We start from the raw sequence: 27507 nt of genomic DNA, 5'->3' as shown, positions 1-27507 counted from the left end.
TCCAGAATCTGTAGTGTTTTTACTTATTTTTTGTTTGTTTGTTTTCCAGTGAGACTATGTTTCCCATGAGCACAATCAACCAGTGTCATGTGACTCTTGCCAAGACATGCATTTGTTTTGGAGGCAAACTAATGGAAATCAGATTGTAATTTTTAACATATCTTTTCTCAGTTTGAGTGAACTTTTCGTGGGATGAAATTGGAGCAATGATGTATTTATTCGCTATTATGTGGAGCTATTTTTTGTTACATGATAACAAACTTAGTAAACAGTACCCTAGTTTATTTTACCAGACTGTTAAGTGTTACAGCCATGTTTTAACACTCTCTTGTTTGGATGATTTTCTGCTCTTCTTTCCCTTTTTTTTTTGCTAGTCCTGTTCTTGTTTCAGCCATTACAAAAAAAATCCAAGAAATCCTTTTAATCAGATCTTGTATCTTGCTACTTTACTTTGCTGGCCGTCAGTCAGAGAAAATAACATTTGGAAATACCAAAGTTTTGCACCAAAAATATTATTTTTAAATGTAGATTTTAAACAAGCAAATATGTAAAGGGAGTCTTTTTTCACTATCAATTTTAAAGTTTACACAGGGCCTCAAAAAAGTGGATCACTTGACATGAAATGAAAACTAAACTGAGGATCATTTAACAGCAACAAAATGTTTATTCATTCTTTTTTTCAGTTCATACTGACAAGTCCCCAAAAAATTCTGACTTGACTTTTCAAAACATGCAATGCAATATTAAACCGAATAGAAAAGTAATGCTTCAGGGAGAAACAAAAAATATATTTTCTCACAGTACAGTTTTCTTCAAGTACAACCATATTTCCCTCAAGATTTACAGCTCAACAGTTTTCAGTGAAGTTCTTATATAGACTGTACATTTGATTTTGTTTTAAGACAATTGCAAACATATGCAAACAAATGTGCAAGTTAACTATGTTTTCTATTGGATGACTAAAGTGGCATTAAAGAAACTAGTCGAATCAATAAACTCTATGCAAGACTAGACACTATACCATATTTCATAGTGACATTTCTGTCTGCTTGTAACATAAGTATTGGACTCAGATGTTTTATTTCTTAACAATAACTGATGATAAATTTCTGCATTTATGAATGCTGTTTTTTTCCTGATATTTTTTGCAGTGGTATAAAAAAATACTAGTAACTATTACTGGAAACTAAAAGGGAAAATGGTTGATCTATAAAACCATATATCCTTAAAAGAAATAGTACACTGCCCAGTCTTACCTCGGTATACGTATTGCATTAAAAGCCCAGAGTCAGTGCTGAGTCTTATGTCCATGGTAGGAAGTTACAATGCAAAGCAAGGCCCAGTAACCAGTAAGAGAGGAAATATCCCAGGATGCTTTGCGTGGTAGGAGAACAGGTTGTAAAGTGTGGCAGCAGAGCAATGATAGGGTTTTGAGGTTTGTGATGACAGCTATTTCTGGAGTGTGTATGTATCTGCACATTTGGGTTTGATGTGTGTCTTCGATGGAGAAGAGGTTCGTTGAGGAGGAGCAGATGAGCGCTGATCCAGAAGGGCACTGGAGACGAGGACGCCATAAATCTGGTCAGAACCTAGAAATGTAGATTAAAAAAAACATATGCTTTCCTTACATTAACACAGAATGTTTTTTTGATTTATTGTTAATAAAATAATCAACTTACCTGCACATGCATGCATAACGTTCCAAACACAAGCAGCACTGTTGAGTGAACAACATACACAAACACTCTAGGATTGAACATTCCTGGTGTTGGCTTGTCGAGTCCTTTATTTGCACTTGTGTCCCAAAGTCCCAGCCTCAGACACAGTTCTGGATTTGCTTGAAAGTATGCATAAGCTGCCAGAATGCCAAGGTTAGCCATAGGCAGAGCCAGGATGAAGTTTGGTATCTGCCTCAGCTCAAAGTACCGGAGAAAGCCCACATCCCAGTACACATCCTGGATGTGAGAGTAGAGTAGAGGAAGGGGTCGCATGCACCAGAGGGGTGGTGGACCGTTTTCATCTGGAACCCTGTATCCCTTTCGCTCTGCAAGAGACAAAAGAGAGGGGGGAATCTGTTCCAAAGAGACGGATGGCGTGCAAAACGTCCTGTACCCGTAATACTGGAAAGCGCAGAAAGGAATGGCAATTATTGCAGTTCCCAGGAGAGAGGTGAGCAGATAGCGGATGACAACCCAGATGTAGTGGAAGACTTTGCTGTGACCTTTTGTCGTTGTTCGATACACACGTATCTGGGAGATAGCATGAAGTGAAGGAAGATACAATAAAAATCCTATGTTTACAAGTCCGTTGGATCGTGCTGCCGTGGCTATGCTGAGGGCCAGGCAGGCTCGAAGGGTGAATCCTTTCTCTAGAAGAAACAGACCGCCGAATGTGAGCGCAGCAAACAGGCTCTCTGAGTATCCAGCAGTCATGAACACATTGGCTGGTGTGATGCAGTAGAGAAGGCTGGAGAGCAGAGCAAGACGCCTGTCCTGAAGAACGATTCTGCTCAGTGCATGAAGGGCAACCACGCTCAGCAGGAAGAGGGCACTATTACCCACAGCCACAGCCACCAGTAAACGCCCCCGCACACTCAGCCAGCTGCTCAAGGGCCACAGAAGCGTCTCAGCCAGGCCTCGAAGGACAACAGGGAAGAGGGGGAAGAAAGCAAAGTTGTGTTCGTAGAGATATCCTCTCTCAGCGATGAAGAGGAAATGCTCAGCATCCCAGTGAGAGAGGCCGCCAAGCAACCACTCCACTGTGGAGTCCAGGTAGAGAGACTCCTCCATCCGGGGAGGCCTGAATGCATCAGCTTCATGGTCAGGAATTGCTGCATTCAATACAGCCTGAGGAGAACATCACAATGACAGGTATAAACAGTTGATCTGACATTATTGGTTACTAGCTCAATCACTATGATCCAGTTAATCATGCAGCATGTTTTCCACTGAGCTCAAATTCCCAGCAACTAGGTACAAACAAAAATGCTACAGGGACCGAGCATAAGAAGGAAAAGGTTAATGAACAGATTTAAACGCTGGGGACGCTACAGTATTAATTTATTTGGTTCAATACATCCATATTTCCTGAAACCTACCTGTAAAATGAGAGAAAGACCCCTGGTGACAGTGGCAAACTCCAGAACTGCTTTGACATCCATAGTCATTGATGTGATGGCAAAGAGCTGGACAAGCCGGTTTCGACAGGCCTGAGCATTGTCACTGCTGCGAGACACTCACCGCTGGACTCAGTCTGTCAAACACAGGCAGAGATCTGTGTTCGCCTCTAGAGATTCTTAGAGTTCAGCATTCCAACTGGTTGGACATATTAAAAAAAAAAAATCCTAAACTCTGTTTTTAAAATATTATCATTTTCCCGAGGGAACGTTTTGTTTTCGTGCAGGTGCAATCTTTGTCCTCACATCCTCACCCTGCCGCAGCCTGACTTGTTTCGAATAGAATTTTCACTTCCGGGTTTTCAGTAAAACGACTTTCAAAATAAAATCGAAGAGGCCTACACCGTCGACTGATTTTTATTTTCTTTTTTTTTTACCCTGAATAAATAAATACATAAAATATTTCACCTAAAGAGAAGATGAGCATATTAATGCTCTAAGCTGTATAAGGTATGCCCAACAAATGCTGCTTGAATAATACTTAGACGAAAATGTGGTCGCATGTCGAAATGTGAACGGTTTGGTTTATACAGTCCACGGGTTTTTCCCCAGCAGGCGGAGCTCCCTTCTGCTTTATGATTTTTTTAAATAGTACATGTGGTTCAGTCCACAATTTTTCGAGAAAGTTGTGCCAATAATACGGAAGCGTATTGCATTCACTTGAAGAAAAAAAAACAACTCAGGTTTTTCAGAGTAATTTATTCATCGGTTTGTTGTATGTGGTGATCAATTTTGTTTTTCTGATTAATATTTTTTATTGGTTTGTTTTTTGTTATTATTATTTTGGTCTGTTTTTTTGTTATAATTATTTGTTTTTATGAGTAATTTTTGTGGTAATTAATTTTGTTTTTTGATTAATATTTTTTTTATTGGTTTGTTTTTTTGTTATAATTATTTCTGTTTTTCTGAGTAATTTTTTTTTCTGTTTTCAGATTACTTTTTTCCTGTTTTTAGGAGTTTTTTTTTTTTTTTTCCTGAAGTGTCGAGCTACTTTGAAATCCCGGGAGAACCTCCAACCTGCAGACAACTCCCGTGGATGTGTGGTGGCTCCAGTATCCCTCACGAATCAGAGATCCTGTTCGGCACATATATGCCTTATCCTAAACTTTCTAGTAATCATAACAATAACAAACCAATAAAAAAAAATATTAATCAGAAAAACAAAATTAACTACCACGAAAAACAAACCGAAGAATAAATTACTCTGAAAAACCTGTTTTTTTTTCTTCAAGTGAATGCAATACGCTTCCGTACAATACAGACATGCTTATCATTTACCGTTTTCCACTAGGTCAATCACAGCTTTTCGTAAATAAATTCTTTGCATTTACCACTCAGAAGTTCAGATTGAAAAAAAAAAGATGAAGGAATAGGCCTAACTTACCTTAGATGCAGAATTGCATGTTTTGGCCTAGCCTGCAAGTGACTTTTTTCCACCAGAAAATGTTCCCCATTATCAACTATAGAACAAACTTTTCATCTAGAGGAATGATTCATTAGAGCCTATGGAAAAAACAATAAGTTGCTTATTATCAGTAAAACATATTAATAAATATATATTGTTGCATTAGTCTGAGTAAATCTTGACATCTGGCCTGAGTTTCAGTTCAGAAACTCACTCTGTAATGCCCGTAGATTTTAAAAACAGTGAGGATTGCTTTTACGTTTTATGAGAAGAATCTTGAGTGCAGTTTCATGCTCATTTAGGATTGTAATTTATTTTGGTGCTACAGATTTAGTGTAAAACTATTGTGAAGGAATAAGTATGCAATATACAGTTTTATGCTAAATAAACTATATCAAGGTCTCTCCCTTCAAGCTTTATGAGTTATGCAGCTTCAGTTAGAGAAGCAGCTGACTGTTTCTAAACACTGTTTGATACAAAGAAATAACAAAAAATCTAGCGCAAACAGTAAATTTCATGTCATCAACTGGATGACTGATTTTTTTTTTTACAAGTTTGAGCCCTGAGGGGAAGTTGCACAGGATTAATTCTTCAAGGACATCATTTCAGAAGAACAACATCAAACAGCTTACGAAGATTTAATGTACATTTATTCTTACCACGTGGAACATATAGTATAAAGATTTCATACTGAATAAATGATATTCATTGAGCCAAAAAAGGGAAAGGGAGGAATTTACATGTTGTCTTAGCTACATAGTCTGAAATACAAATATGCAGAATCCATGACTGAAGAAAAATTGTCAAATGTGTACTTCATCTAGTTTATTTTTGTTGTACCAGGAGATAACAGGTTTGAGCCGTGTCTGCCGCACTACAGAGCTGTGGAGAGACCAGAAGAGTGGGTCTAATCAGCAGGGACTGGAGGTCACAGACCAAACTCACATGTCAGCCTCGATCCCCCACCAATAATAAGTGTGAGAATAGAGACACAGACAGAGACAGACACAGAAAAGGAAGTGTAATGTACAACATTATATATACACCACAGCAAAGCTGTATTTGCAGTTGAAAACCAGTCCTAAGAGGTGATTTCTTTTCAGGGTATTCATACAATCAAGGGATAAGAGGAGGTAAGGGTGTTGTAGGTTCTTGATACTTTGGGGAAGAAAGCCATTTTCTGTTTAACACCAAACTAAAATGACCTCAAGACTCTAGAAGAGCTGCTTCTTCTGCTTCTGTGTGAAACGTGTGTGTGACAGAATGCTTACACTCAAGAGCAGTAGGGTACAGAAAATGTCCTACAATCTACTGCACACTGCACAGGCCTCCCCGGTGAAGGTGTCTATTGACAGCACTTTGTGTACTGTCGGGCTGACTGGTGAGAATCCAACTACAGCAACTAGAACCAGTAGGCCACTTTATCAGTCTGCTTCACCTCTTAAAGTCAACCAGTTACAGACTCATTGTGCCCCCCGAGGGGAGAGCTGGGGCACACTGCGTCTCCCAAACTCACTGTAAACGAGACAGCAACTTTGGTTACAGTTTTTGTTTTTCAGCTATTTATTTATTTATTCATTTAATTATCTTTATTAAAAAGTACTTTTCCCCCCAAGTGCAGAACAGTCTCCTGACCGTAGGGCTCTGCTCCGTGTCGTCCAGTTGGCATTCATGTTGTGGGTAGTGTCACTCCGTGGGCATCTCTCTGGTTTGTAATCCACCACAGCTCTGTGATTACCCCCCTCCAGCGAGGACAGCCGGAGAAGAGCTCATAGATTGGAATTTGAGGGATTTTCATAAATTAAAGATAGTCACTTGAACTTTCTTGCCCAGTTACACACACAAGCCAAGTTTCCAGAGAAGAGGGGATTCAAAGATAAACCCCCTCTCCAAAAAAGTGGAGCCACTGCTCCCTACAGCTGTCATGACTGGCCGACCAAAAAGAGTACATCACAGATAACATGAGAAACCAGTGAGTTCATTAAGGGGGACACCGAAAGGTCGAGGAGGCGGGACTCGTGTAGTGTGAACTCTGAGTGGTTCTCCTCCACCTTGGCTAAGGCGTGCAGAGCCCGGGCAGCTCGCCGCATCATGTCCGGGCTAGTGGGCTCGAAGTGCATCCCCTGCAGGTGTAGCAGAGAGCTCTGGCTCTGCTGAAGCTGTGTGGCGGCCAGGCTATCCTCAAGGAAACCCAGCAAATTGCCTACACTACCTTTTTGTACAGCGATTGCTCGTGCTGCCATGGTATCACCCTGTGCCAGATTTGCCAGGAGGACCACAGCCATCTCCCTGCAGACAGCCACCTTCCTGTCTCCTATTAGCCGCACCAAGTTCCCGTACAGTTTCTCCAACCTCCGGAAAGGTGGAGTGGCCAGGATGAGGTCCACATTGTTATCTTGGATGCTTAGTTTGCTTAGTGTCTCTAGGACCAGTCTTTGAGGGGATAAAGCACTGTGTGGGCCCAGGGTGGGGAAAGGGTCCTGAGCCTCTGCAGAGGGGCAGACCGCCCAGTGGAGAAGACCATCCAGCAGAGGGAGGCAGATGCTTTCAGGGTAGAGGGAGAGGTCCAGTTGGCCTGAGATGTTTGCCAAAGTTACCAGTGTATTCTCCCTCAGGAGGCCCAAGCAGTCCCACCACCACTCGTCCCTCTGGCCCACTCCCTCGTCTGAATCCTCGTCCTTCTCGTAGGTAAGCGGTGCCTGTTTGCGCTCTGGGTGCCGGTGGTGAAGCAGGATCAAGCGTCCGAGCAGTAGTAGGAGCCCCGGGTGCTTAGACATTTCGTGATCATTGCCCGGCACGAAGGAGAGGCTGCGGACGATGTTTGAGACACAAATGCAGCGTCGAGCTAAGGAATCCTGCCAGTTAGCCAGAGCAACGAGCGGCCCCTCGTCTTTACTGTGAGGCTCGTCCTCCAGGATGGTGCCGGTCAGCTTTGCCTTCTGTGTTAAAATACTGCTGGAGGGATAGATGGGTTTGTTATTCTCCTGGTGGCTTTTTGCACCCTTCTCTACTGTCTTTTGCTCCGAATCTGTTTTACCCTCCTCTTCCCTGCCAACTGAGGAGCCGGCCTTCACTGACTCTTCTGATCTCTGGGTTGAGGGTGTCTCATTTGGCCTTTCCTCTTCATCCTGAGGCTTACTTTTCTCTTCCTCTGCTAGCAAACAATTTATTTGTATCTCATCTTCTGGGAGTCTTCGCCTCAGCAGAGCAGGAGGCACAGGTAGTCGTTCTCGTGGTTCCAAGAACTCTCTGCAGGGTTCAAAGTGAGTCTGGATGTGTTCTGTTGAGTCTCCCCCTCCTGCACTCCAGTGAAGCAGCCCACTATCGAACTCTTGGACTTTACCGTAGTTATTAGACTGACCTGCCACAGAGGGGTCTTTCTTTCGTACCACCTTCAGGGGAAACTTGTCAAACTTGCTGGCCTGTCTGGGTCTCTCATGATCGGCTAAGGACTGCGATGAGCTTGTCTGATCCGATGAAGAACTCTTGGTCTTCCTCTCCTCATTTTCGGTCTTCTCATCATGACCCCCAGACTCGGAACTCTGCTCTCCCTCCTCCTTAACAAAGACAGGCTCCACCGTTTCTCTTTCCCCCTCCTCTTCATCATCTTCTTCCTCTTCTTCCTCCTCCTCTTGTTCCATGTCCTGAGTCGATGGTTCCTCTTCCTCCATGTTCTCCCAGTCTCGTTTGAGGGCATCCGGATCAAGTAGGGTCCTCTGACCAGGATCTCCCACCTCATACTCGCGCAGAATGCCAAAGATCTCGATGAGGCAGCGTCTGAAATACTCAACTACCAACTCAAGAAAGCCCGGCAACTAAGGAAGAAATACAAATTTAGAAAAGCATTAGACATGATCGATATGCAAAATGTAACGTGTCATCTTTACTGTGGGCCAAATGTCAAGTCTCACCGTGTTGAGATCAAAGGTGGAAATACTGCTGTCATCATAGAGGAGAATGTTGATGGTGTCTAAGGCCCACGTGCTCTCAGCCAATAAACCAGACTTTAATGACATCATGACTCGCCAAGCCTCTGGAGTTCCTGAAAAGTTAAGACAAGATTTGAACCAGGTGCTCTCTAAGTAACATTAAAACATGTAAAGGCATTGTTGTTGATGGTAAAGGTCAACATCCCATCTCAGGGGGGACATACCAATATCTTTGACGGTGAGTCTCCGTCGTGGTTTCAGGACAGGATGGCTGGCTTCTATGGATCCTGGGGGGAAAGGCATGTCTCGTCTTACTAAAGGCGACTGCACTGGAGGGGGCACTATGTGAGACGCAGGCACCGGAGGGCCAGCTTTCTGCATCTTCATGACTCCATGCATGTAGGGAGATTTACTGGGTGACGTCCTGCTCTCCATGGGGCGGGGCATGGAAGCAGGGCTGGACACTTGTGGAATGTGGTTCTGCACGCCCTGAGGGGACTGGTAGTTGGACTGTACTGAGCGAGGCATCGGCTGACCAGGACCTCCTGGACCATAAGGGGGCTGCCGTGGGCCCACTTGTCCCCCCCACTGGCCATCGTGATTCATGCGCTGCTCTGATGACATCATCTCTTCCGAGCGGTTCATACCAGGGTAACCCGGTCCCTGGGGTGGGCCACTAGGACCACCCTGCCGGCTTGGGTAGTTCTGATAGTTCATATCACGCGGTCCCTGCCACATAGCTCCCTGAGGACCCTCTGGCCCCGACTGCATCATCTGAGGAGGCATGTTGGTCTGAGCATTTGGCCCTGCTGCTCCCTGCATTCGATCACGACCAAAGGGGAAAGGGAACTGATTGCCTGGGCCAGGCGGGCGGCGATCAGAGCCAGGGAAAGGCCCACTGCTGCTGTACTGATTGTATGACTCCTGCTGTCCAGGAGACGGAGCAGAGGTTCCTCCCTGCTGCTGCTGAGGTGGTTGTTGACCACCATGGAAAGGCCCGCTGTACTCAGCCTCATGACGTTTTGATGGAGGATAACCCCCTTCCACGGGGCGCTTGTAACTCTGCACAGAAGGATATCACAGAGAGATAACATTACTTTAAATATTTTAGTAGAAGTGTTGGATGGCATTTTTGGAAATTTTGATGACTTGACCCATTAGAGTTGATAATTGTGACACAGTGAGGATGGAGCACTGACCTGTTGTTGTTGCGGGTACATTCCAGGCTGCTGATTTGGGTAGGAGCCAGTAGGGGGCGTTCCCTGTCCAGGATACTGATTACCATAGGAATCATGCCTGCAAAAATAATGCCTGTCAGTTTGACTGTGAGAACAAAATCCATCTCTTACACATGTAAAGTCATATGAATCAATAATGCTTGATTTGTTTGGTTTACAGTGAAAATGAAATTTACATTATATCTCAATTCACTGATATAATTTACAATTTAACCCATGTAACTTAGCTAAAAACACAAATTCTATTTAACACATGAAATTTATAAATAAAGTACATGGATCTGTTGCTGTGGACAGTGGCTTTGAAATTTTAACAGTATCATATGAACTGACCGTGGCTGCTGTGGTGGGAAGCGATTTGGTGAATACATCCCCGTGTCGGCGTTGGCAGGCATCATAGGGTTTGGCTGAGGAGCACCAGAGCCCATGTTGCCCTCTGGGCCCATTCCTTGCTCTGATCTGTAGAATTGACCACAACGCATTATATGAAGCACAAAATGATAAATTGTTCAAGATATAATGCTATGGCTCATTAAATATTCAAACAGATGGGGAAACGTTGCAATCATAAAACTGGATATGAAATTCTTGTTTCACTTTTTTAAGAATAACCAACCATCACATTTTTTGGTCTTTTGTTGCTGTTGGCTCCACTGTCTACAGAAAAAAAGCTCCCATTCACAGCAATGAATGAAAATCCAAATAGTTTGGTTCTCTAGAGTAGGTCAAAGGTTAATATAGAAACATATATTTCCAGTTTATTTTCTTAGTGGCAGCAATCAAGTGTTCCTTGTACAGATCACTTTGATGTTAGTTTTTAAGTCTCATCCCTGAGTATTTTGTTCTATTCAATGCAGATTTAACTTTCAGAATGGATAGAGAAATTGTATCAACATGAAAACTGCCCCAGCGCCCATTGATGTGTTTGTTTTAAGATTACAATCAATGCTGTCCTTTTTCATACATTAGGAGCAGGACTAGCTCTGTATTTTCAACTCAAATCATACTTAAGTGGCCAAAAACTGGCAAATCTTTGGAAAATTCTTGTGCTTTTATAATTTCTAATCAAATACATATAAAAGCAGCTCTAAAATCCATAGTACTCAACTTCTCCTTACCTGCTGACCATAATCAGCATTATCTTGTCACCTTACAGTGGGCTTTTATCCAGTGATGCTTACCTCCTGTCATAGCCTGGTCCATAAGGATACTGCTGTCTAGGCCCCACTGGCATTGTGCCCATGGCCCCTGGCGCCCCCCTGTTGAAAGGAGGCTGCTGCTGTTGCTGCTGCTGCTGTTGATGGTCACCCATCCCGCTGTTAGGGCCCTGGTTAGCTGGAAGAAACTGCTCGCCAACTGGAAATATAAATATTAAATTTCGGCTCATTAGAACTTACAGGTTGTTTAGAGAGCACTATAGCAATTTAATTGATCCTTCTGACAAGCCCACCTTTTCGCATGTTACCAAATGGGTCCTTGTTGGGTTCATACGCACCCATCCGACCCTGCATATCTGGTGTGTTCATGCCTGGCTGATAAGCTGAGTTTGGTGTCATGTTCTTCCGTGGAAACGCAGGGTCACTTCCTTCAGAGAAGGGGTCCTGCAGGTTAACACTGCTTCTACAGAGAATCAAGGAGAGGTGGGGGTGAAAAGAAGAGACAGCAGGGGAGTGAAAGAAGAAATAATTTAGCTTTTTTAGGTGGACTACATTTAAGAAGTTCATATCCAAAAACAGCATCATAAGAATGCAAAGTGTCACCTGGGGCCAGGTGGCATTGGGGGCATCTGGGTGTGAGGGGTGGAGGCGGGGGTTGGAGGCTTCAGGTCTCCTCCTTCAGCCATTGAGCTGCTGGTGGATTGGGGAGTTTGAGGACCCTGCAGAGAGCCTGACCCAGCTGTCGAACAAAGTGATGCTAAAAGTGGAAAAGGAACAAGAAGTATAAAAATTAAAGACACTTCAACACAGCAGGCTAAGTCTTTAAATTTAGTGATTTGGAGCGCAGATGGGGGTTACTGAGTTAAGAAAAGATGTCCTGAGTGTGGCTCATACCTGGAGAAGGAGGCTGGACCTTAGCAGCTTGGTTCTTTTTGTTGTCAGTGAAAATCTCAGGAGGAGGGTCCTCACCACGCTCAATTTTGCACTCAAAGGCATACAGACACTGGATGTACTGTTTCTTTAAAGAACTGGCAGCACTGCTGGATGTACCCACGTTGAGAGAAGTGGCCAGATCACGCCACTTCTTCGTCTTACTCACCTGGTGGAGAAAAAAAAAAAAAGATGCATTTGACAGGGTTACTTCAGAAAGGAGCAAGAAATATTTTCCATGAAGTCAGCAAATGCCATATATCTTAAAGCTTGTGTTAAAACTAGATTACTCCTCAGCCTTTCAGCAAACAGATAGAGAGATTACAAAGCTGCAGATCCACCGGAACAGCGTCAAGTGGCAGTTGTAAAATTTCCATCTGCAGGTTTTTCTCTTAAGGATGCACGATCCTACAATTTGCCACAGCATAACTTGAAATCTACGACCGACGTCAACACCTCTGAGAGAGCTACCAAATGTTAATACAGCAACAGACCTGCACTTGTGTCTTATGGCTATGTCACTGATAAATGTGACAGTGTCACTTTAAGTGTTCAATGCCAAACCCAGTTTACTCATCATTTTGGAACTATAAACAATATGCTACTCCCATCAGATGTCTGTTTTCTGTTCATTGTATATAAATGAATAAAATAAATCACCTGTGCCATGCCTCCAATCTCTTTTACAGAGATATAAAGTCGGAAGAGGTCAAGAGGTTTCCGCCCTACAGCAGGCAGGTTGGTCATAGCCATGGCTTTCTCTTCAATGAAGGCCAGATATCGGTCCACCCACATCTTCCTGTCTGGCTCTGGTCCCAACTCATATAGACGGGTTATCTTCTCATTGGTTGTGGTGGAAGAGTTGGACTTCTGTTTGGCACCAAAGACAGAGAAGCATATTTGAAACCATAGTTGAAACTCTGCAGATGCACAAAATCTTTGCTTTGAAGAATACACTGTTGTTACAGTAGACAGTTCACCTTTGATTTAGTCTCCGGCTTGGGTGTTTGAGCCCCATCAACTTTGTTGTTAATCTTATTGTTCACCTCTGGACTGGGGGCCATACCTACAAAAAAGATGCGGTTAAAGTGTAAAGTTTTCTAAACAATATTAAAATCTCATGAAGTAGGGACATAAACTCAGTGAAACTCACCACCTGAGTTATTGGCCATATTTGGCCCCATTGGATACGGGGATCCACCTTGGGTATTTATCATTCCAGGCATGTTGTTCATTGGAGGACCATAGGGTGGGCCGGAGCCCATCATGCCAGGAGACATGTTGGGGTAACCTGGCATCCTACATGCAAAAAAATGAGGTGTGAGCATGTGCAGTAGTAACTATGTTTATGTCATGTTTAGGTGCAATAGCAAAGCCAAAAAGAAAGTCTTCAGTGAGGTAAAGAGAAAAAAGCAGGAGAGGATTACTCATCGACCAACCTGTTGTGCATGGAGTTGGCGGCAGGGTGCTGCATGGCTGCAGGGTCCTGGGGCTTCCTGTTCATGCCTGGAGGAGGACACATTCCTGAGCCCACCTGAGGTGGCATGTTACCCATGTTAGGGGGCATGTTTGGACCCATGTTGGGGCCCATATTAGGGCCCATGTTGGGGCCATAGGGACGTGCTCCCATTTGATTAGGAGGCATCCTTCCTGGTGGCATGCCAGCATACGGCTGACCCCCTCCCTGTCCTGCCATGGGGTTTATAGGACCCATTCCTGGCCCAGGGTAGTTAGCATTGGGCATGTTGCCATAGCCAGGTTGCCGGGGGTAACCTAAGGGTGACATTGTAACAAAAATATAATGAGGTGAAGTGGTAGCTTGAGTGTTGCCGTATAACCGTCTGAAAAAAAATGCTGAAATGCCAAGAGGTTTCTCTTTGTTCAACATAAAAGTAGACTGAAAGAAAGGACTGTTTCTGAGCTGTAACAGAGTTATGTGAGGCTGACTTTTTCCCCACTGTGTGCTAGCAGAGAAAGCTATGCACCCTGAGCAACAAGCCTTCGTCACAGCCTCAGCTCTACTGACAGGAGGCTCTGCTACGTCAGCTGACTCTCTGCTTCACATCTATAAATAGCTGCAAGAGTCAGAGGGAGGGACCAACCATAGCATGCTATTCCTATGAGGCAGGGAGATATACTCCATGTGTTTGTCTACTGGGATGTAGGTTATGAAAATTCACAAATGTACACATTGAAAGGAAGACTTAAAAAAAAACGACACATAAGTTTCTAAACTGTAACAACAAGGACCCCTTTTCTCCAAATCTTTGTAAAGCTCTTTTTAAAGTGAAACCCAAACAGAAAAGGGTTCAAAAACAAACCTTGGGGGCCATATTGTCCTCCCTGTTGTCCATAGCCACCCATGGAGTTGCTCTGCTGATATGGACCCATCCCAGGATGCATCTGCCCCCCTGAGGACTGGCGTGGAGATAGTGCAGATGCTGACTGAGGGGAACCATAGGGGGGCATCTGAGGGTTTCTCTGCATGAACCCTGAGAAAGGATAGAAAAAGAAAATCATGCTCAACTGATATTTCAGAGAAAACTTACGCTGTCTACAAGTACAGACTGCAGCGTACCTCTGTCCTGAGCCATGGGGGACTGGCTCATCGCAGGGTGTAGACTACCATCCGACTGCACACTTGAAGGTCTGGGTGGCATCTGAGTCCCTAAACAACAAAATTCAAATAGAGTAAGTATGAGTCCAGAAAACAGACCGAACAACTCAGCAATTACAGAGTTCCACTTTTTTTACACTCATATTTAAAAAAGCACTGCACAAGTTGAAAAAAGACGTGGTTTATGTTAAATGTTGTCAAACAAATCCCAAATGTCTCCAAATGCATTCAGAACATCTTTACCATATTTCAATACTTAATGCTACCCCAAAACGAAAGAAAGCACACATCTCACGGAACTTAAATGGAAAAGATGAAAGGTGAGAGGTGATGAAAGCTGAAAAGATTTGTTACAATAAAGTAGCAATACAATATACTAATACAGAAAAAGGAAATGGAGAAGAAGCAGAAGAGAGAAGAAAAGTATGAAGAATAAAGTTGAATGCTACTTCAAAGGGAAATGAAGAAAGCTAATCTTCTATTGCATCCAAGACCAACCTTAATATTTTTAATCTCAAAATTCAAGTTTTTGTAACAGCTCAACACTTTCATGTGACTGTGTGAGAGGTAAGCCCACCTGGCATGTTGGCAGGTGACAGCGGTCCTGTGCGGGGTGTGCTGGCGCTGGCAGGGGAGCCAGCTGGGGAGGGTGAAGGTCCTCGGATGCCTGGCAGGTGGGGAGACGTGTGAGGAGAGAAGGGTGACTGGGCCTGGTTACTCTGCTCACCCTGGCTGCTCGACACACCTGATGTGCTCACACCAGGACTCAGGGCACCCTCCGTACCTGTAGGCAGGTCATCAATGGAGCCCGACAGGTCCTGAAAACACATGCAGGGGAAAAAAAGCAGTTCAGTAAACATCCAAAACTAAAAAAAAGAAGAAGGAGAAAAACACCTTTTTAAGTTTATCAGAGATTGATCCCTAGCATTTGTGTTATCACAGTATTTTTATGTTTGTTTCCCACGCTGGCTTCCACATTTCATCTCTGTTGTTTAGATACGTGTGGCACACATTGAAAAACTACGCACACACAGATACACACACCCACAGACCCAGAGGCCTTTGTCCTTATTTATCTTCTTCAAAGAAAAAAAAATGAGTGCGCATTAGTGCCAGAGGTTGTCATGGTTACCGAGGTTTGTAGGATGCGAGCTGAGTCAGCATGTAGCAGCAGCCCTGCCATGTGATTTCAGTACACAAACAAACTCTCTTGTATTTATTTCAGACTGATCCATTTACATAGCACATTTCCGCAAGCAGGAGTCAAACAGCTGTCTCTGGACAAGAAACATTAACATGCAGCTGCACGCACGCAAAAATCATCAAGGGAATGAATGCACAGCAGTCACATATAGGCATGCAGCATAAAAAAGACATTCAGAATCCTAGTAAATGTCATCGTAGGGAAATTTTCAAAGAAGGGAGCATTGTTTTGACATAAATTTTAGAAGTTTTACTGTAAATGATTTCCAAAGTCACATGATGTTGAAAAGCAAAAGCAGGTGTAAAATAAGGACTTTTCTATTCAAGCAGTGATACAACAAGCAGAACTGACCGGAAGGCTGGAGGGGCGGCCTTGGCTGTCTTCTGGGACAGATTTAGGCTGAGTAGATGAAGGGGGGTTGGACTGAAATGAGTCCTGGGAAACCTCCTGAAAGATATGAGAACACATGCCGGAGTAATGATGAAATGTGCTTTTAACCAAATGCACACAAATATTCACATGTGGTGATTCTGTACACGTCAGAGGGTTGTACCTGCTGAGGTGGAGGAGGAAAGCGCTGATAAGGTGACTGTTGTGCTTGCTGCTGCTGCTGCGGGTTCTGGGAGTAAGCCGCAGGTTGGCCCTGCGGATGTTGGCTGTGTCCTGGTGGCTGTGGAGGCTGAGACTGTGCCTGCTGCTGCTGCGAGGGGGGTTGTTGAGGCCCCTGTGTGGATCCTGGGTAGTTGGACTGGCCCTGTGATCCAGGGGCATCCTGGGAACTTGGCTGCTGCTGCTGCTGGGCCTGGCTGGGAGGACCCTGCTGCTGGGCGTAGAGGGACTGAGCAGACTGTGGGGCTGAGGTTTGGGGATAAGATGGTTGAGAGTGTGGGGGGCCTTGCGGTTGGCCTGGCAGTGGCCCCTGGGATTGCGGGGGCATGTGGGTCTGCTGATAGGGTGGTCCTCCCTGGGGGTGTTGGGCAGAGTTTGGCGGAGGATGGGGCTGCCCTGGGTAAGGTGTCTGGCCAGCCGGTTGGCCTGGTGGAGCCTGGCTATAGGGGGTTTGCTGCTGGCTCTGGTGAGGGGCCTGGCCTGACTGCCCATAATACGGGGCTTGGCCTTGGGGGCCATAACCCCCTGGTCCCTGCTGTCCATATGACCCCATCTAAAACAGAAAGACACAAGACATCACAAATAAGTGAAGAAAATTAAATACAGATGACAAATACAATGAAGACTACAAGTAATACGGACTGACCTGAGGACCATACGACATGCCACCCATGCTTCCAGGTGTGCGTCCTTGCATTCCCACAGGATATCGCTGTGGACCTGGAGAGCCGTAGCCCTGTCCAGGATATCCTGGCCCCTGTTGTGGACCTGATGGAGGCCCCTGCTGGGACTGCTGACTGTATGGACTCCCTGCTCCATACGGTTGACCTCTAATTTTCCCCATTGGATCCATGGAACCAGGCGGCTGGATTTGGAAAAAACACAGTACATAAAACACTCCCAGCATAAGAGAACTTTAAGAGGCAAGTGGGGCAGCTTAAACAGAGTCCTTCCCAATATTATGCAACCTGATCATGCAATAACTGTTTTCCTCGAAGTCAAGATAATATTGGATGATGTGTGTAAAGCTAATGTGATTAAAATTGTAAAAACAAACTAATGACTGAGAGAAAAATGTACCTATATCACTTAATTTCCCACGGTCATTACTCTAAATTTTTCACCTCACTTTGCCATGGTTTCGGAAGTCAACAGAGCTATATATATCTACTTTCAAATGGAGGGCAGCCTGCCCAATCTTAAACATATCCCAGCTGTGCTCCTGTTTTGAGCCTGGTCCAAGTAGTTTTTTTCCCCGGGAGAAGGCAGTTTGGCTCTGGATGAATGACATCAGAAATGAAGGAAGTACTTTCACAACAGCCAGAGAGGGTAAAAAATGCACAAGAGCATAGTCTGTCTATAGCCCAGTAGTCGTTATTCTTTCTAAGGTATACTCAAGGAGCTAACTGCCTCATACTAGTGATCCAACTATTCCCTCAACTCAGACATGACTATCAGGAACTAAAAAGTCTTGGAATTTATGATAATTTCAACAGAACAACATCAGATTGGAAGTACAAGTGAATTCCCCCGTGTGCACTTTGCCAAGAAGAGCCTCCTTGGCTTAACAACAGCCCTCTACAAATAATATGCAAAATGCCGCACATGACATTTTGCAGATCCAAGATAATGAAGTGAAATAAGAGCAGCACATGGCTAATCTGCATAAGACAGAGAGGAAACTCCCTTGGCTGGTGAGAGATGGTGGACTGCCTTCTGATTGGCTTGGGGGGAGGATTGGGGGGAAATTCTTTGCAGTCACACAGTCAAACTTGTGTGGCATGCCAGACACAGCAGCAACACACGCACACATCCTCTCAGGCCCCAGTCAAAATTTGCTTTTCACAACTGGGAGACATGATTTAGCTTTAACTAAGACAACGGTGGCTATCACTGTTCTACTTCCTTATCTTGAGAACATCTTGGATGGCATTTTGGATGGCATGTATACCTCCAGAATCTTTTTGTCCAAGCAGTATTTCAAAACTTCTTTTTCAATGAGGTAATATTGTTGTCTGATGTATAATGTTGCCAGTGAATCATTCTCAGCCCACAGTACAGAACAAGCATGAAATGGCATGTATATATATACAAGGGTTCTTATCTTATAAAGATTTCATTAAATACAAAAACACATATTGTCCAGGTAATTAAAACTACATGTTTTGGTTTAGGTAAAAGTGGAGCAGAGAGAGGTAGTAAAGTAGTGATACCTCTGGTGACCCTATGATGACTTGGTGCAGTGTGTTCTTATCAGCAACTGTTGCCTCGCATCACATGTAATTATAAATGGCCATGAGCTGCGGATGAGGAGCCAATCAGATTTCAGCTCGCATGTCAACCAAAGACCAACTATCTCCTGGCTTTGACAGCAGGATTTTACCTCCACAATTCAAATCCCAGTGCAAACTGCAATCTGCAGGCTGCAGTCACTCTGATATAAGGCTGAGCTGACTGTTTACAGGCAGCACGCATATACAGCACAGCAGCTTTTCATCGCAGGCCTTACTCTTTTAACAATAAGTGGACGTATCAAATTTACACCAATTCCTAACACATTACAGGACTTGAAAGTAATCTGAACTAGACCTCGGCGAGCTTTTTAACTGGCCGTGAGGGACCGACTCATCGTGCAACACATTCTTTCTGAAGTAGCCTCAAAACATACAGCTTGACGAATAAGAAACGACACAATTCTTGGTGTACAAAAAACTTAAACCTATATGTGAAAACACTTTTTGTTACTACACCTGCATACGATTAATGTATTTTGAACAGAATACACGGCTAATTACAATGTTTCACATGAAAAGGGGAGCTGCATGAGGAAAAAAAATTAGCCGTTGCAGCTCGGTGTGTTTTCGCCCCTTTTCAAAGTCGGGCCTTCTTGTCTCTCTGAACGTCCCTACATCGTTTCAACAACTTGTATCTAGTTCAAGCGGCACTCTTTCACAACAACATACCCGCAGATGTACCTTTAAAAAATAAACACAAACGTTTTGGTGTAAAGAAAAAAACACACGAGAGGCAGCCATTTTAGAGTCTTTGCGAACTAGTATCAGACAATGGCTGGCCTGCTACGTTGTGAACTAGATAGGAGGTGGGAAGGAGACGTGCTAAAGCTAACATCATGTTCCTTCTTTATAAAATGTTACCTGGGTTCTAGCTAGTGGCTGCCCGGCACTTCCCGGGCTCATAGGTGACGGGAGATGGCTTCTTTGTTGCCAGCCCGGGTTGCTCCCTCCATACAGACCGCTGCTGCCCATGTCTGCTGGTCCCTTACTAGCTCCTTCTGGGCTGCTGTAGTCGCCGGACGGGTAGTTTGGATAAGCCCGTGTTGAGCTAGGAGAGGTTAGGAGCTTGTTAAGTGTCGGTGTGGAAGTTGGTTGGGGGTTTCCAATGTTATATCTCTGGTTATTGTAAGATCCAGCCATCGCCGTGGGTCCTCCCGCTGGTGGCTGCTGCTGCTTAACGTTAGCTGGCTGCCCCCCAGCTGTCGGCGCCTGGGTGCTGCGAGGGGAGTTCATGGCGTAAGCCTGGCCGGGATACGGAGTCCTGTTCGGGAAAGGGTTGTAATTGTTAAACTGGTGGTTCGAAAAGCCATGCTCGTGCGAATTAGGTTGATACGGGTCCATCATATTGCTCGACTGCACGACCGGACCCGCAGCAGCTGCCATGCCAGGGCTTTGTTGTCCGCCATGTTGATGAAAAGGGGCCCGACCGTAGTGCTGACTGTATCCGTACGAAGGTGGAGGAAAAGCGGGTCCGTGGTGATGCACCAAACTGGGATGGTTATTTCCCTCCGGTCCAACAGAGTCATTCTGGTTATTATTGTTAGCCCTGGGCGGGTTCCCATTCCCGTTCTTCATCTCAGGTTCCCCTCCTCCCCCTGCATTTCCACCGTCGGCCCCGTCCTGCAGATCCCCCCGGCCCGGCGATCCGCTGTCCAAGCCCTGCTGCTTTTTGTCTGACTGCTTCTCCCCCGGTACCGAATCCTCCTTGGGTTCTCGATCCGGCTTCTTGAGTTCGGAAGGCGGGCTAGTGTTAAGAGTGGCGGCGCTGGCGACCTGAGCGGCCATGATATACCCCCCCACCACCTCTCTCTCCCTCTCTCGGCGAGTCAGTCACAATCAAAAGCTAGCATTGAATATAAATAATTGTTTATAACCATTTATCCTTGTGTCGATTCATTCCCACCCCCTATACCGGACCGAATCCGGCCGCCATCCCCCGGGTTCCGGTTCCGTAAATGGGTTAGAGATATGATGGAGGCTCCATACAATGCGTTAAAAAGCGACAGAAATTGTTGTGGGAGTTGTGTTACTGAGCCCGGGTAGAGGTAGGGAGCGAGCCCAACCAACACGAGGCTCCGCTACATACAGCCATTTTACTGAGCCGCACGGATGGCTGCAAATCACGGACCGGATCCACTCCTTTGTGGAGTGGACTTTTTTTGTCTTGCATTTTGACACTGTTTTTTCTCTTTCATAGGTTGATTTGTTTTCTGGTTTATTAACTTATAATGAACAATCCAAAGATCTGCATACATGTATAATACCCATTGAGATTAATGGTGGGACAAAATCGTTAGTTACACAATGTTTCACACGTGTATGCGGATCCCATGGTAGCAAGTTTATAAAAGTTGAACAGAAAAATATCGAAATGTATTTTCATTTAAATGATTTATTTATGCCAGTTTGCCACACGAACCAATGTTGCTTTAACTTGGACGAAAAAAGAGAAGGCAGTGTGGTTATAGCTGAATGTTGTTCTATCATAAACTGATCCTGTAGTTACTGGTGCTTTTGCTACCATTGTTTCTGAGTGGTATTCAGGCACGCAAAGGCAACACACACCGGTTTTTCCAGAGCAGAAGGAGGAAGCCTTGCAGCAAACGAGACTACCAATGCACATTCCCTCTTATTCCCTCCCCTGCCTGCTATGCTCCGCTCTCCTCTACCACCCCCTCTCCTCTCCTCTGTCTGTCTCTCACTCCAGCAGAAACACTCCTCTGCTGAGTGTGGGGGGATGGGTGCGCACAGACTCAGCTCTCTCTCCCTTCCAGCCTGCTAACATTGAACTACGCCGTACAGAAGAGGGGAAAAGCGCAGCCCAGGCCTTATCTACCAGACAGAGGATGCATGAACAGTTTCAAAGTCTCATAACAATTAGAAAAATGGAACATTGTCCCCCCTTTCTCCATCCCCAATCAAATGAAGCAGACATTTTTGGCAACCACTAAACGCACAGGGTGTGCCTGCGTTGTGTTGATGGAGATTTTGGTTTTGAAAGAATATAATGTAGATACATGATAGATAATCAAGGCATCCAATTGCTCGATGGGTTTAGGAAAAACAGTTTAAGGGTGAAAATGGGACGAGATTATCTTTCGGTTCCTTTCCATACTCTCCTCTCTCTCTCTCTCTCTCTCTCTCACACACACACACACACACACACACACACACACACACACACACACACACACACACACACACACACACACACACACACACACGGAAACTGTCTATCGCGCGCTCTCCTTCACATGCTTTCGCGTGCGCGAACATACACGCGCGCACACAATAACTGTGGGCTTGAAGCGAAAAAAGACAGGAAGTACCAGTGAGAAGGCATACTTGATCACATGTACAAACATAGGAACAGAACTTAACATTCTGCCTGACACACCCCCCTAATGCACGCAGGGCAGATGGAGCTCTGCAGGCAAACAAGCAGTTCGCATATCATTTCACAGCCACATCATACCACACAGGGTTAATGTGATTTCCCACATCAGCGCGAGCTCGTGAAGTGGATCACGCTTTATTTTAGTCTGACTACAGCGATGCACGAGACGTGCGTGCGCTCACACGAATCCTCGTGATTGCTTGTGTGCATGAGGACGTCTAGACTTTGTTTTTTAATGGTAGATAGTGAATTATAAACATAAGGGTTAAGCCAGAAACCATAATATGGGAACAGTACAATTGGAGTAATTATTGAAAAGTAATCTCATTTAAGTTCATGGAGTTTTAGTTGTTTTCAGAAAAGACTGAAAGGCTCTTCCATCGCAGAGACCAGACACAGGGCCAGTTGTGCAGAAACAGATTTAATGTAGCTTCCTCTCCCCGCCTGACTTAATTTTTCTGCTCTAGCTGTGGGGAAAAGATGGAGCAGACTTTACTTGATCCGGGAAGAGGATTTGCAAACCTTTGTGCCACCTGCTGGACAACACATCCACTAAAACTACACGGGCTTCCTCTTAATATAAGCCATATCAACTCCTTGTATCTCTGTAAGGTCTTGGATCTTGGCTTTTACGAAATTGTGCACATGGTGAATTTTATAAAATATTTGTCACTTAGAAAAAAGGTTCAACCAAGCCCCTATTTATCCAGTCTTTCTTGTGACCAAATTCCACGATATAAAATAGAAAATGTTTCATATAATTTGGTTTCATAGAATTCAGAATAATCTGAGGACACCCACATCCATCACAAACATTCAAATGTAAAAGCCAAGGTATTCCACCCATCCCTTGAAAGATTTTAACACATGCTATGTAAACACAGGGTGAATAACATCTTCCTGGAAATATTTACCAATCTGCTTCACACTTGCTTCAACTTCTCTTGCATCTCTAAAGCACTGCTGATTGTTGATGCTCTATGGTCCCAGACATACCAATGGATATATACTTTTAGTCCACTATTACCTTACTGCCTTTGATATATGTACATCCCAGGAAGAAAGTCCTCTGTTGTTTTTTTGCTACATAACCTTCAACTTTAATCAGCCTGTTGTTTCAGAATAAATATGATTGTTTACTTGTGCATCAAGCAATCAAATGATTGGACACATTTCAAGACAAAAAAAGAAATACATTTATTTATTGGTGTCACCTGAAGAAAAAGCTGTCAGGAATAATATGTTGTCATTTCTTCCACTGACAACTCAGAATGTTTATGGGGTGTGGTTCAACCTTGAAGCATCCACAGCTCTCAAATTTAGTTCCCATCTCTCCACAGGTTTTGTAGAGATGCTCAGAAATGAGGCCAAGAGAAAAAGGTGTTGCCAAAACTCCCCTTGTGTACTGGTGCTAAAAAGGCAACCACCCTGTCCTTTTATTTGAGCTTTTCAATTCACAGGTCCATCATTTCCTCCTCCACAGTCTTTCCACCAGTTTTCACATACCGCTCCTGCACCCCAAGAGTACTGAAGTACTGTTAAGGAAGACAAAAAGCAGCTGTATTTAAAATATACATCATTTAGCTCAGGTTAACTTTACCAAAACTAATACAAAGTCATTATACATGGCACAGTTCTCTATCCTTTTTTTTTGCAATCTCCTGTACAACTTAAGGTTTGATTATAAACCAAGATGAGTCACTGTGAGTCACCACAGTGACTAGGTAAGGATACGAGTCGAACTGGAAGTCTGCCCCCACAGCAGCTGACATCATGGCCTGCAGATTCCTTTCCTCCAGGTCTCCAAAGCAGTAGCCATTAGCTTTGTCCACTGCTCGCAGGACCTGAATCATGCTCTCTTTGTCCTGGAAACGGAAAAAAAAAACATTCAGGTTTGTACTTTGTGGAAATTCAGATACCTGATGATTTACTAAAAAAGTAGTCTTATTGAAATCTTCATAATCAGCCTTTTAAGAAATCTGTGTTTCTCACCCTGCTGTATATGAAGTAATATTACTTTGAGATAAGTATAAAAGTGTGGCCTAAACTTCCCCTACTGCTCTGAGTTAAGCAACTAATTTTGTAGATAAGAAGGATTTTTTTGTTTTATTTAAATTATTTAGTGGTGAAAACATCAACTTGTCATTTTAACAAATGCCTAGTCCAATAAGAAATGATGGCACAGTGGTCTAGACTCTTGGCTCCGGATACCCACACAGGATCTTATCAGTCTCCATAAAGAAATAATGTCAGGAGACAAATACAGTGCACAGACAGCCCACTCCCTTTTAACAGTTCAATCAATCAGTACAGAATCAATCCAGTGTTGAGTTTCAAATGTTAAAAAGACTGATGAGTTACATTTTGAGGAGATGAAGTGTGCAGTAAGTGACTGAAAGAAATTCCTGGAAAGGAGCCATTTTGATATAAGGTAGATATGTTAAATGTGTCCGTGCCACTTTGACTGGGTGTGAAAATTCTGTTTGCACCAACCCAACAGGGGAGTTCTTATTACTCCATTTACTTGATGAATATAACATGAGGCAGACTTCAGGTACAACAATTAGGTAAGAATCCATCAATAATTGGTCTGTTTCATTTCATGCAGAAGTCCAAAGAAATAAAAAAAAAAAAGTACTACTCTCAGCCTGTCCCAACACAGTCACTGAGCCCTGAAGGTCACATCTCTGGTTATAACAGAACAGTTTTTGATACAGATGGTCAGGCTTTAGAAGTTCTGTGACTTCTGAATTAAGGTTGGAGCAGATTTGACATTTGGCTGTAAGAGCATAATAATCTGCTTTTTAAAACAGAAAGGCTGTGTGTTCAAAGTAATCACTGATTTTCTACTTTTTCTTCACAAAATAGTCACAACAGGAGGAATCAAACTTTTAGAGAGCACCTGATAAAACAGGTGTATAGCTGTCAAATTTTAGAACATGTTTTTCTTGTTGCATTCAGGATGAACTTCTGCAAATTCTAACTCAGAGAAATAAACCAATATAGGGCAAAAATCCAGACAAAGTATATAGCTTTAAATGGCCTTAACACTACAATCTAGCCAACAGTATTACCAAGATGAAAAGGTCAATAACAGCCATCCCTTTTTTAGGAACAAACAAAGAAAAGAAACCCCAAGTGATTTCACTGTGAGAAAATTATATCATATTGTCGAGATCATCTTAAAAGTTAAGTTGAATCACTTAGAAGAACTTATTCAAAATATGTAACAAGAAATGTTAAAATATTACCTGCACATTGAGAGGAACAAAAGAGACAAGGCTGTAGTCTTGAATGACCTCGGCCAGTTTTTCATTTAGATGATGGAATTTCTTGAAAAAGGGGTCTGCAGCCAAGTGATCAAGCAGGTAGGTCAGGTCCATTACCTCTGTGTAGAAGTCAAGGTTGAACGCTGTGCAAGAATATAGACAGGACAAACCAGAAACTGTTAAACTTTAAATTTTGATGTGTGGTAGTAACATTTATGTGTTGAAATGCAACCTGCTGCCTTGTTATTACCCAGTTTTCCATACTGCTCGATCAAGTCCATTTTGGAGAGGATGTTGACGTGGGGGAGCTCCACATGCAGCATTGTGGACAGGGATGTGCACAGCACAGATATAAACTTGGCTGGGTCGGCACAGTAATGAGAGTCCACAAGGTGTACAGCTGTAAGCTTTAATACAAAGAGAAGGAAGGACAGTCATTACACAGATGGAGTCTGGAGATCAAACAACGTAATTTTGCACTGTGAACAGAAACTCACCCTGAAATTCCACTTGCCGAGCTGAGAGAAAATATTCTTCACCGAGCTCTGATGTGTGTACAGCTCCACTTGTCCAGGACAGTCAAACAAAAAGTAACAGTCACTGTGTGGTTCCAACTTCTTTTCCAACCAGTCTAGATTTGCCTCAACATACTCCATACAGTAGAGGAGCCCCCCATTGGGCCCAAGCTTCAAGCCGTCCATGACATCATCCAGAGTGACCAGCTCTGAGACATCAACCCCACAGGAGTATGGAAGTCCTTCGTTGGCAGGGTCCATGTTTACAACAACCACCTTGCGCCCCAGGTGAGTCAGGAACTCCTGCATTCCCTGACAGTAGGTGGTTTTCCCTGAACCCGGTGGTCCAATGACTACCTGGCCGAAGCGCAGAGAGTGCTTTACTCCTTTCTGGCTGGACATGGTGTCAGTTCCAATGCGACTCAAGTGGACGAATGAGATCTGGATGTTAAATGAGCAACATGTGTTGTTTTTTTCAGGGCTAAATTCTAGGCTGCATCCTGAGAGGGTCAAATCGGTAAGTGCAAGATTTAATGACAAATAGAGGAAGGCTAAGTCCAACTAACTTAAACTATCAACAAAATGAGCTTGGTATGTGGCCGCAAATGTAAAAGCACTCAAACTGCACTCAAGCAAACAAGTAAAAAGAAATACAGCAAAATTAAATTTATCCTGGACGAAATGAAAATATAAAAAACGTTTCCAATTATTTCCTTGAACATAAACGGACCTATTTTAGTGCATCTGGTAAGCATTAACTTTTATTTACCGTTTGTAGCTGTTTTGTTTGCATGCGTACATCAGATGGAGCTAACGTTCTAGCGCTCGCGTGAAGTACATCCGGGTTACGTCAACGAGTTGTCAAAATAAAAGTGGGATAAACCGGACTATCTGGTACAGAAGCCTTGAGCGGACATTCATCTGTACATGTGATTAACTGTTTTCCGTGGAAAACAACAACAACAAAAACTAGGCTCAACGTACCCATCAGTGTGGACAGTGGCAGCGTGGCATGCTGTCCACTGGACTATGTATTGGATTTCCAGAACAGTGCTTCTCAAAGTGGGAGCCAGGATTTTTATCAAAACATTTCACAATTATACATTGATGATCCATTAAATTTAAAATCTGCACAAAAATAAGTGGTGATCTGGTGTCTGTTTCCCACTTTTCTTTGTTAGAAGACCCCGGAGATGACAGGCAGGATAACAACTGTATCAGTGATGGGAAATTTATTTGGGAAACAGAGCAATGTATGCAAAAAGATAGTGTGATCATTAATAAAGCAGACTTCAATTTGTTTGCTGTGGTCCTTTTAGAGCTCCTACTGGGGAAATGGCTTGGACACCTATTCACAAGAGATCAGAGTTAGATTTTGCCCAGTTTGTTTGTTGATGACTGCTAAATAAACAGTCACTGTTAACTGAATGAAACCTAATCCCAACTCAACCGACCAATGCCTGTTTTTCAAAGGAGATGGAGAACAGTTACTTAATATCTGAATTAGGACTTTGGTTTATTATCTGGATTTTCAGTTCCATGGATCGCAATAATTAGGTTCATATACAAAATGTAGGTTCATTTATGTGTAGGTACATTAGGCTAGGTGTATTACATGTAAATGTGTATAATAAGTTTACTTTGTAAACATACTAGAAAAAAATATTTAAAAAATAATAATCATAATAATATTTAATTTACAGTAGCAATGTACAGTTGGTATGCAAATGTTCCCCAGTGTGGGGTCATTTGCTTAATGAGGCCCTAC

General features: G+C 43.6%; 3 protein-coding genes across 5 annotated transcripts; all 3 read right to left on the bottom strand.

Annotated features, from left to right (window-relative positions):
- Window positions 1–691: 691 nt before the first annotated feature.
- Window positions 692–3459, bottom strand: pigv (phosphatidylinositol glycan anchor biosynthesis, class V). The gene is made up of 3 exons (XM_074683676.1): window positions 3098–3459; window positions 1680–2846; window positions 692–1589 (listed from the first exon to the last, which is right to left on the bottom strand). Exons 1-3 carry the CDS (start codon window positions 3164–3166, stop codon window positions 1302–1304), a joined length of 1524 nt encoding a protein of 507 aa, XP_074539777.1. The 5' UTR covers window positions 3167–3459; the 3' UTR covers window positions 692–1301.
- Window positions 3460–5213: 1754 nt separating this feature from the next.
- Window positions 5214–20671, bottom strand: arid1aa (AT-rich interaction domain 1Aa). 3 transcript variants are annotated; one of them, XM_074682734.1, is made up of 20 exons: window positions 19420–20671; window positions 16911–17129; window positions 16209–16817; window positions 16007–16102; window positions 15029–15269; window positions 14413–14502; window positions 14156–14326; window positions 13274–13607; window positions 12988–13133; window positions 12815–12900; window positions 12495–12704; window positions 11799–12003; window positions 11508–11661; window positions 11198–11367; window positions 10929–11103; window positions 10081–10206; window positions 9709–9805; window positions 8734–9571; window positions 8492–8622; window positions 5214–8395 (listed from the first exon to the last, which is right to left on the bottom strand). In XM_074682734.1, the coding sequence occupies exons 1-20, from the start codon at window positions 20341–20343 to the stop codon at window positions 6503–6505; spliced, it is 6915 nt and encodes a 2304-aa protein (XP_074538835.1). In that variant the 5' UTR covers window positions 20344–20671; the 3' UTR covers window positions 5214–6502. The 3 variants fall into 3 exon arrangements, with proteins under 3 accessions (XP_074538835.1, XP_074538838.1, XP_074538837.1); XM_074682737.1 differs by having other exon boundaries at window positions 11198–11361; XM_074682736.1 differs by having other exon boundaries at window positions 12991–13133.
- A 2456-nt stretch (window positions 20672–23127) lies between these two features.
- gpn2 (GPN-loop GTPase 2) lies at window positions 23128–26588 on the bottom strand. The gene is made up of 6 exons (XM_074683757.1): window positions 26509–26588; window positions 25722–26180; window positions 25475–25631; window positions 25207–25367; window positions 23690–23820; window positions 23128–23482 (listed from the first exon to the last, which is right to left on the bottom strand). The coding sequence occupies exons 1-6, from the start codon at window positions 26530–26532 to the stop codon at window positions 23410–23412; spliced, it is 1005 nt and encodes a 334-aa protein (XP_074539858.1). The 5' UTR covers window positions 26533–26588; the 3' UTR covers window positions 23128–23409.
- Between the last annotated feature and the right edge of the window lie 919 nt (window positions 26589–27507).

This window comes from Halichoeres trimaculatus, unplaced genomic scaffold, assembly GCF_033239565.1.
Source record: "Halichoeres trimaculatus isolate MK-OKI-2021-1 unplaced genomic scaffold, fHalTri1.1 fHalTri1_scaffold_12, whole genome shotgun sequence".
Classification (NCBI taxonomy): domain Eukaryota; kingdom Metazoa; phylum Chordata; class Actinopteri; order Labriformes; family Labridae; genus Halichoeres; species Halichoeres trimaculatus.
This window is presented reverse-complemented; position numbering and strand designations above follow the sequence as displayed.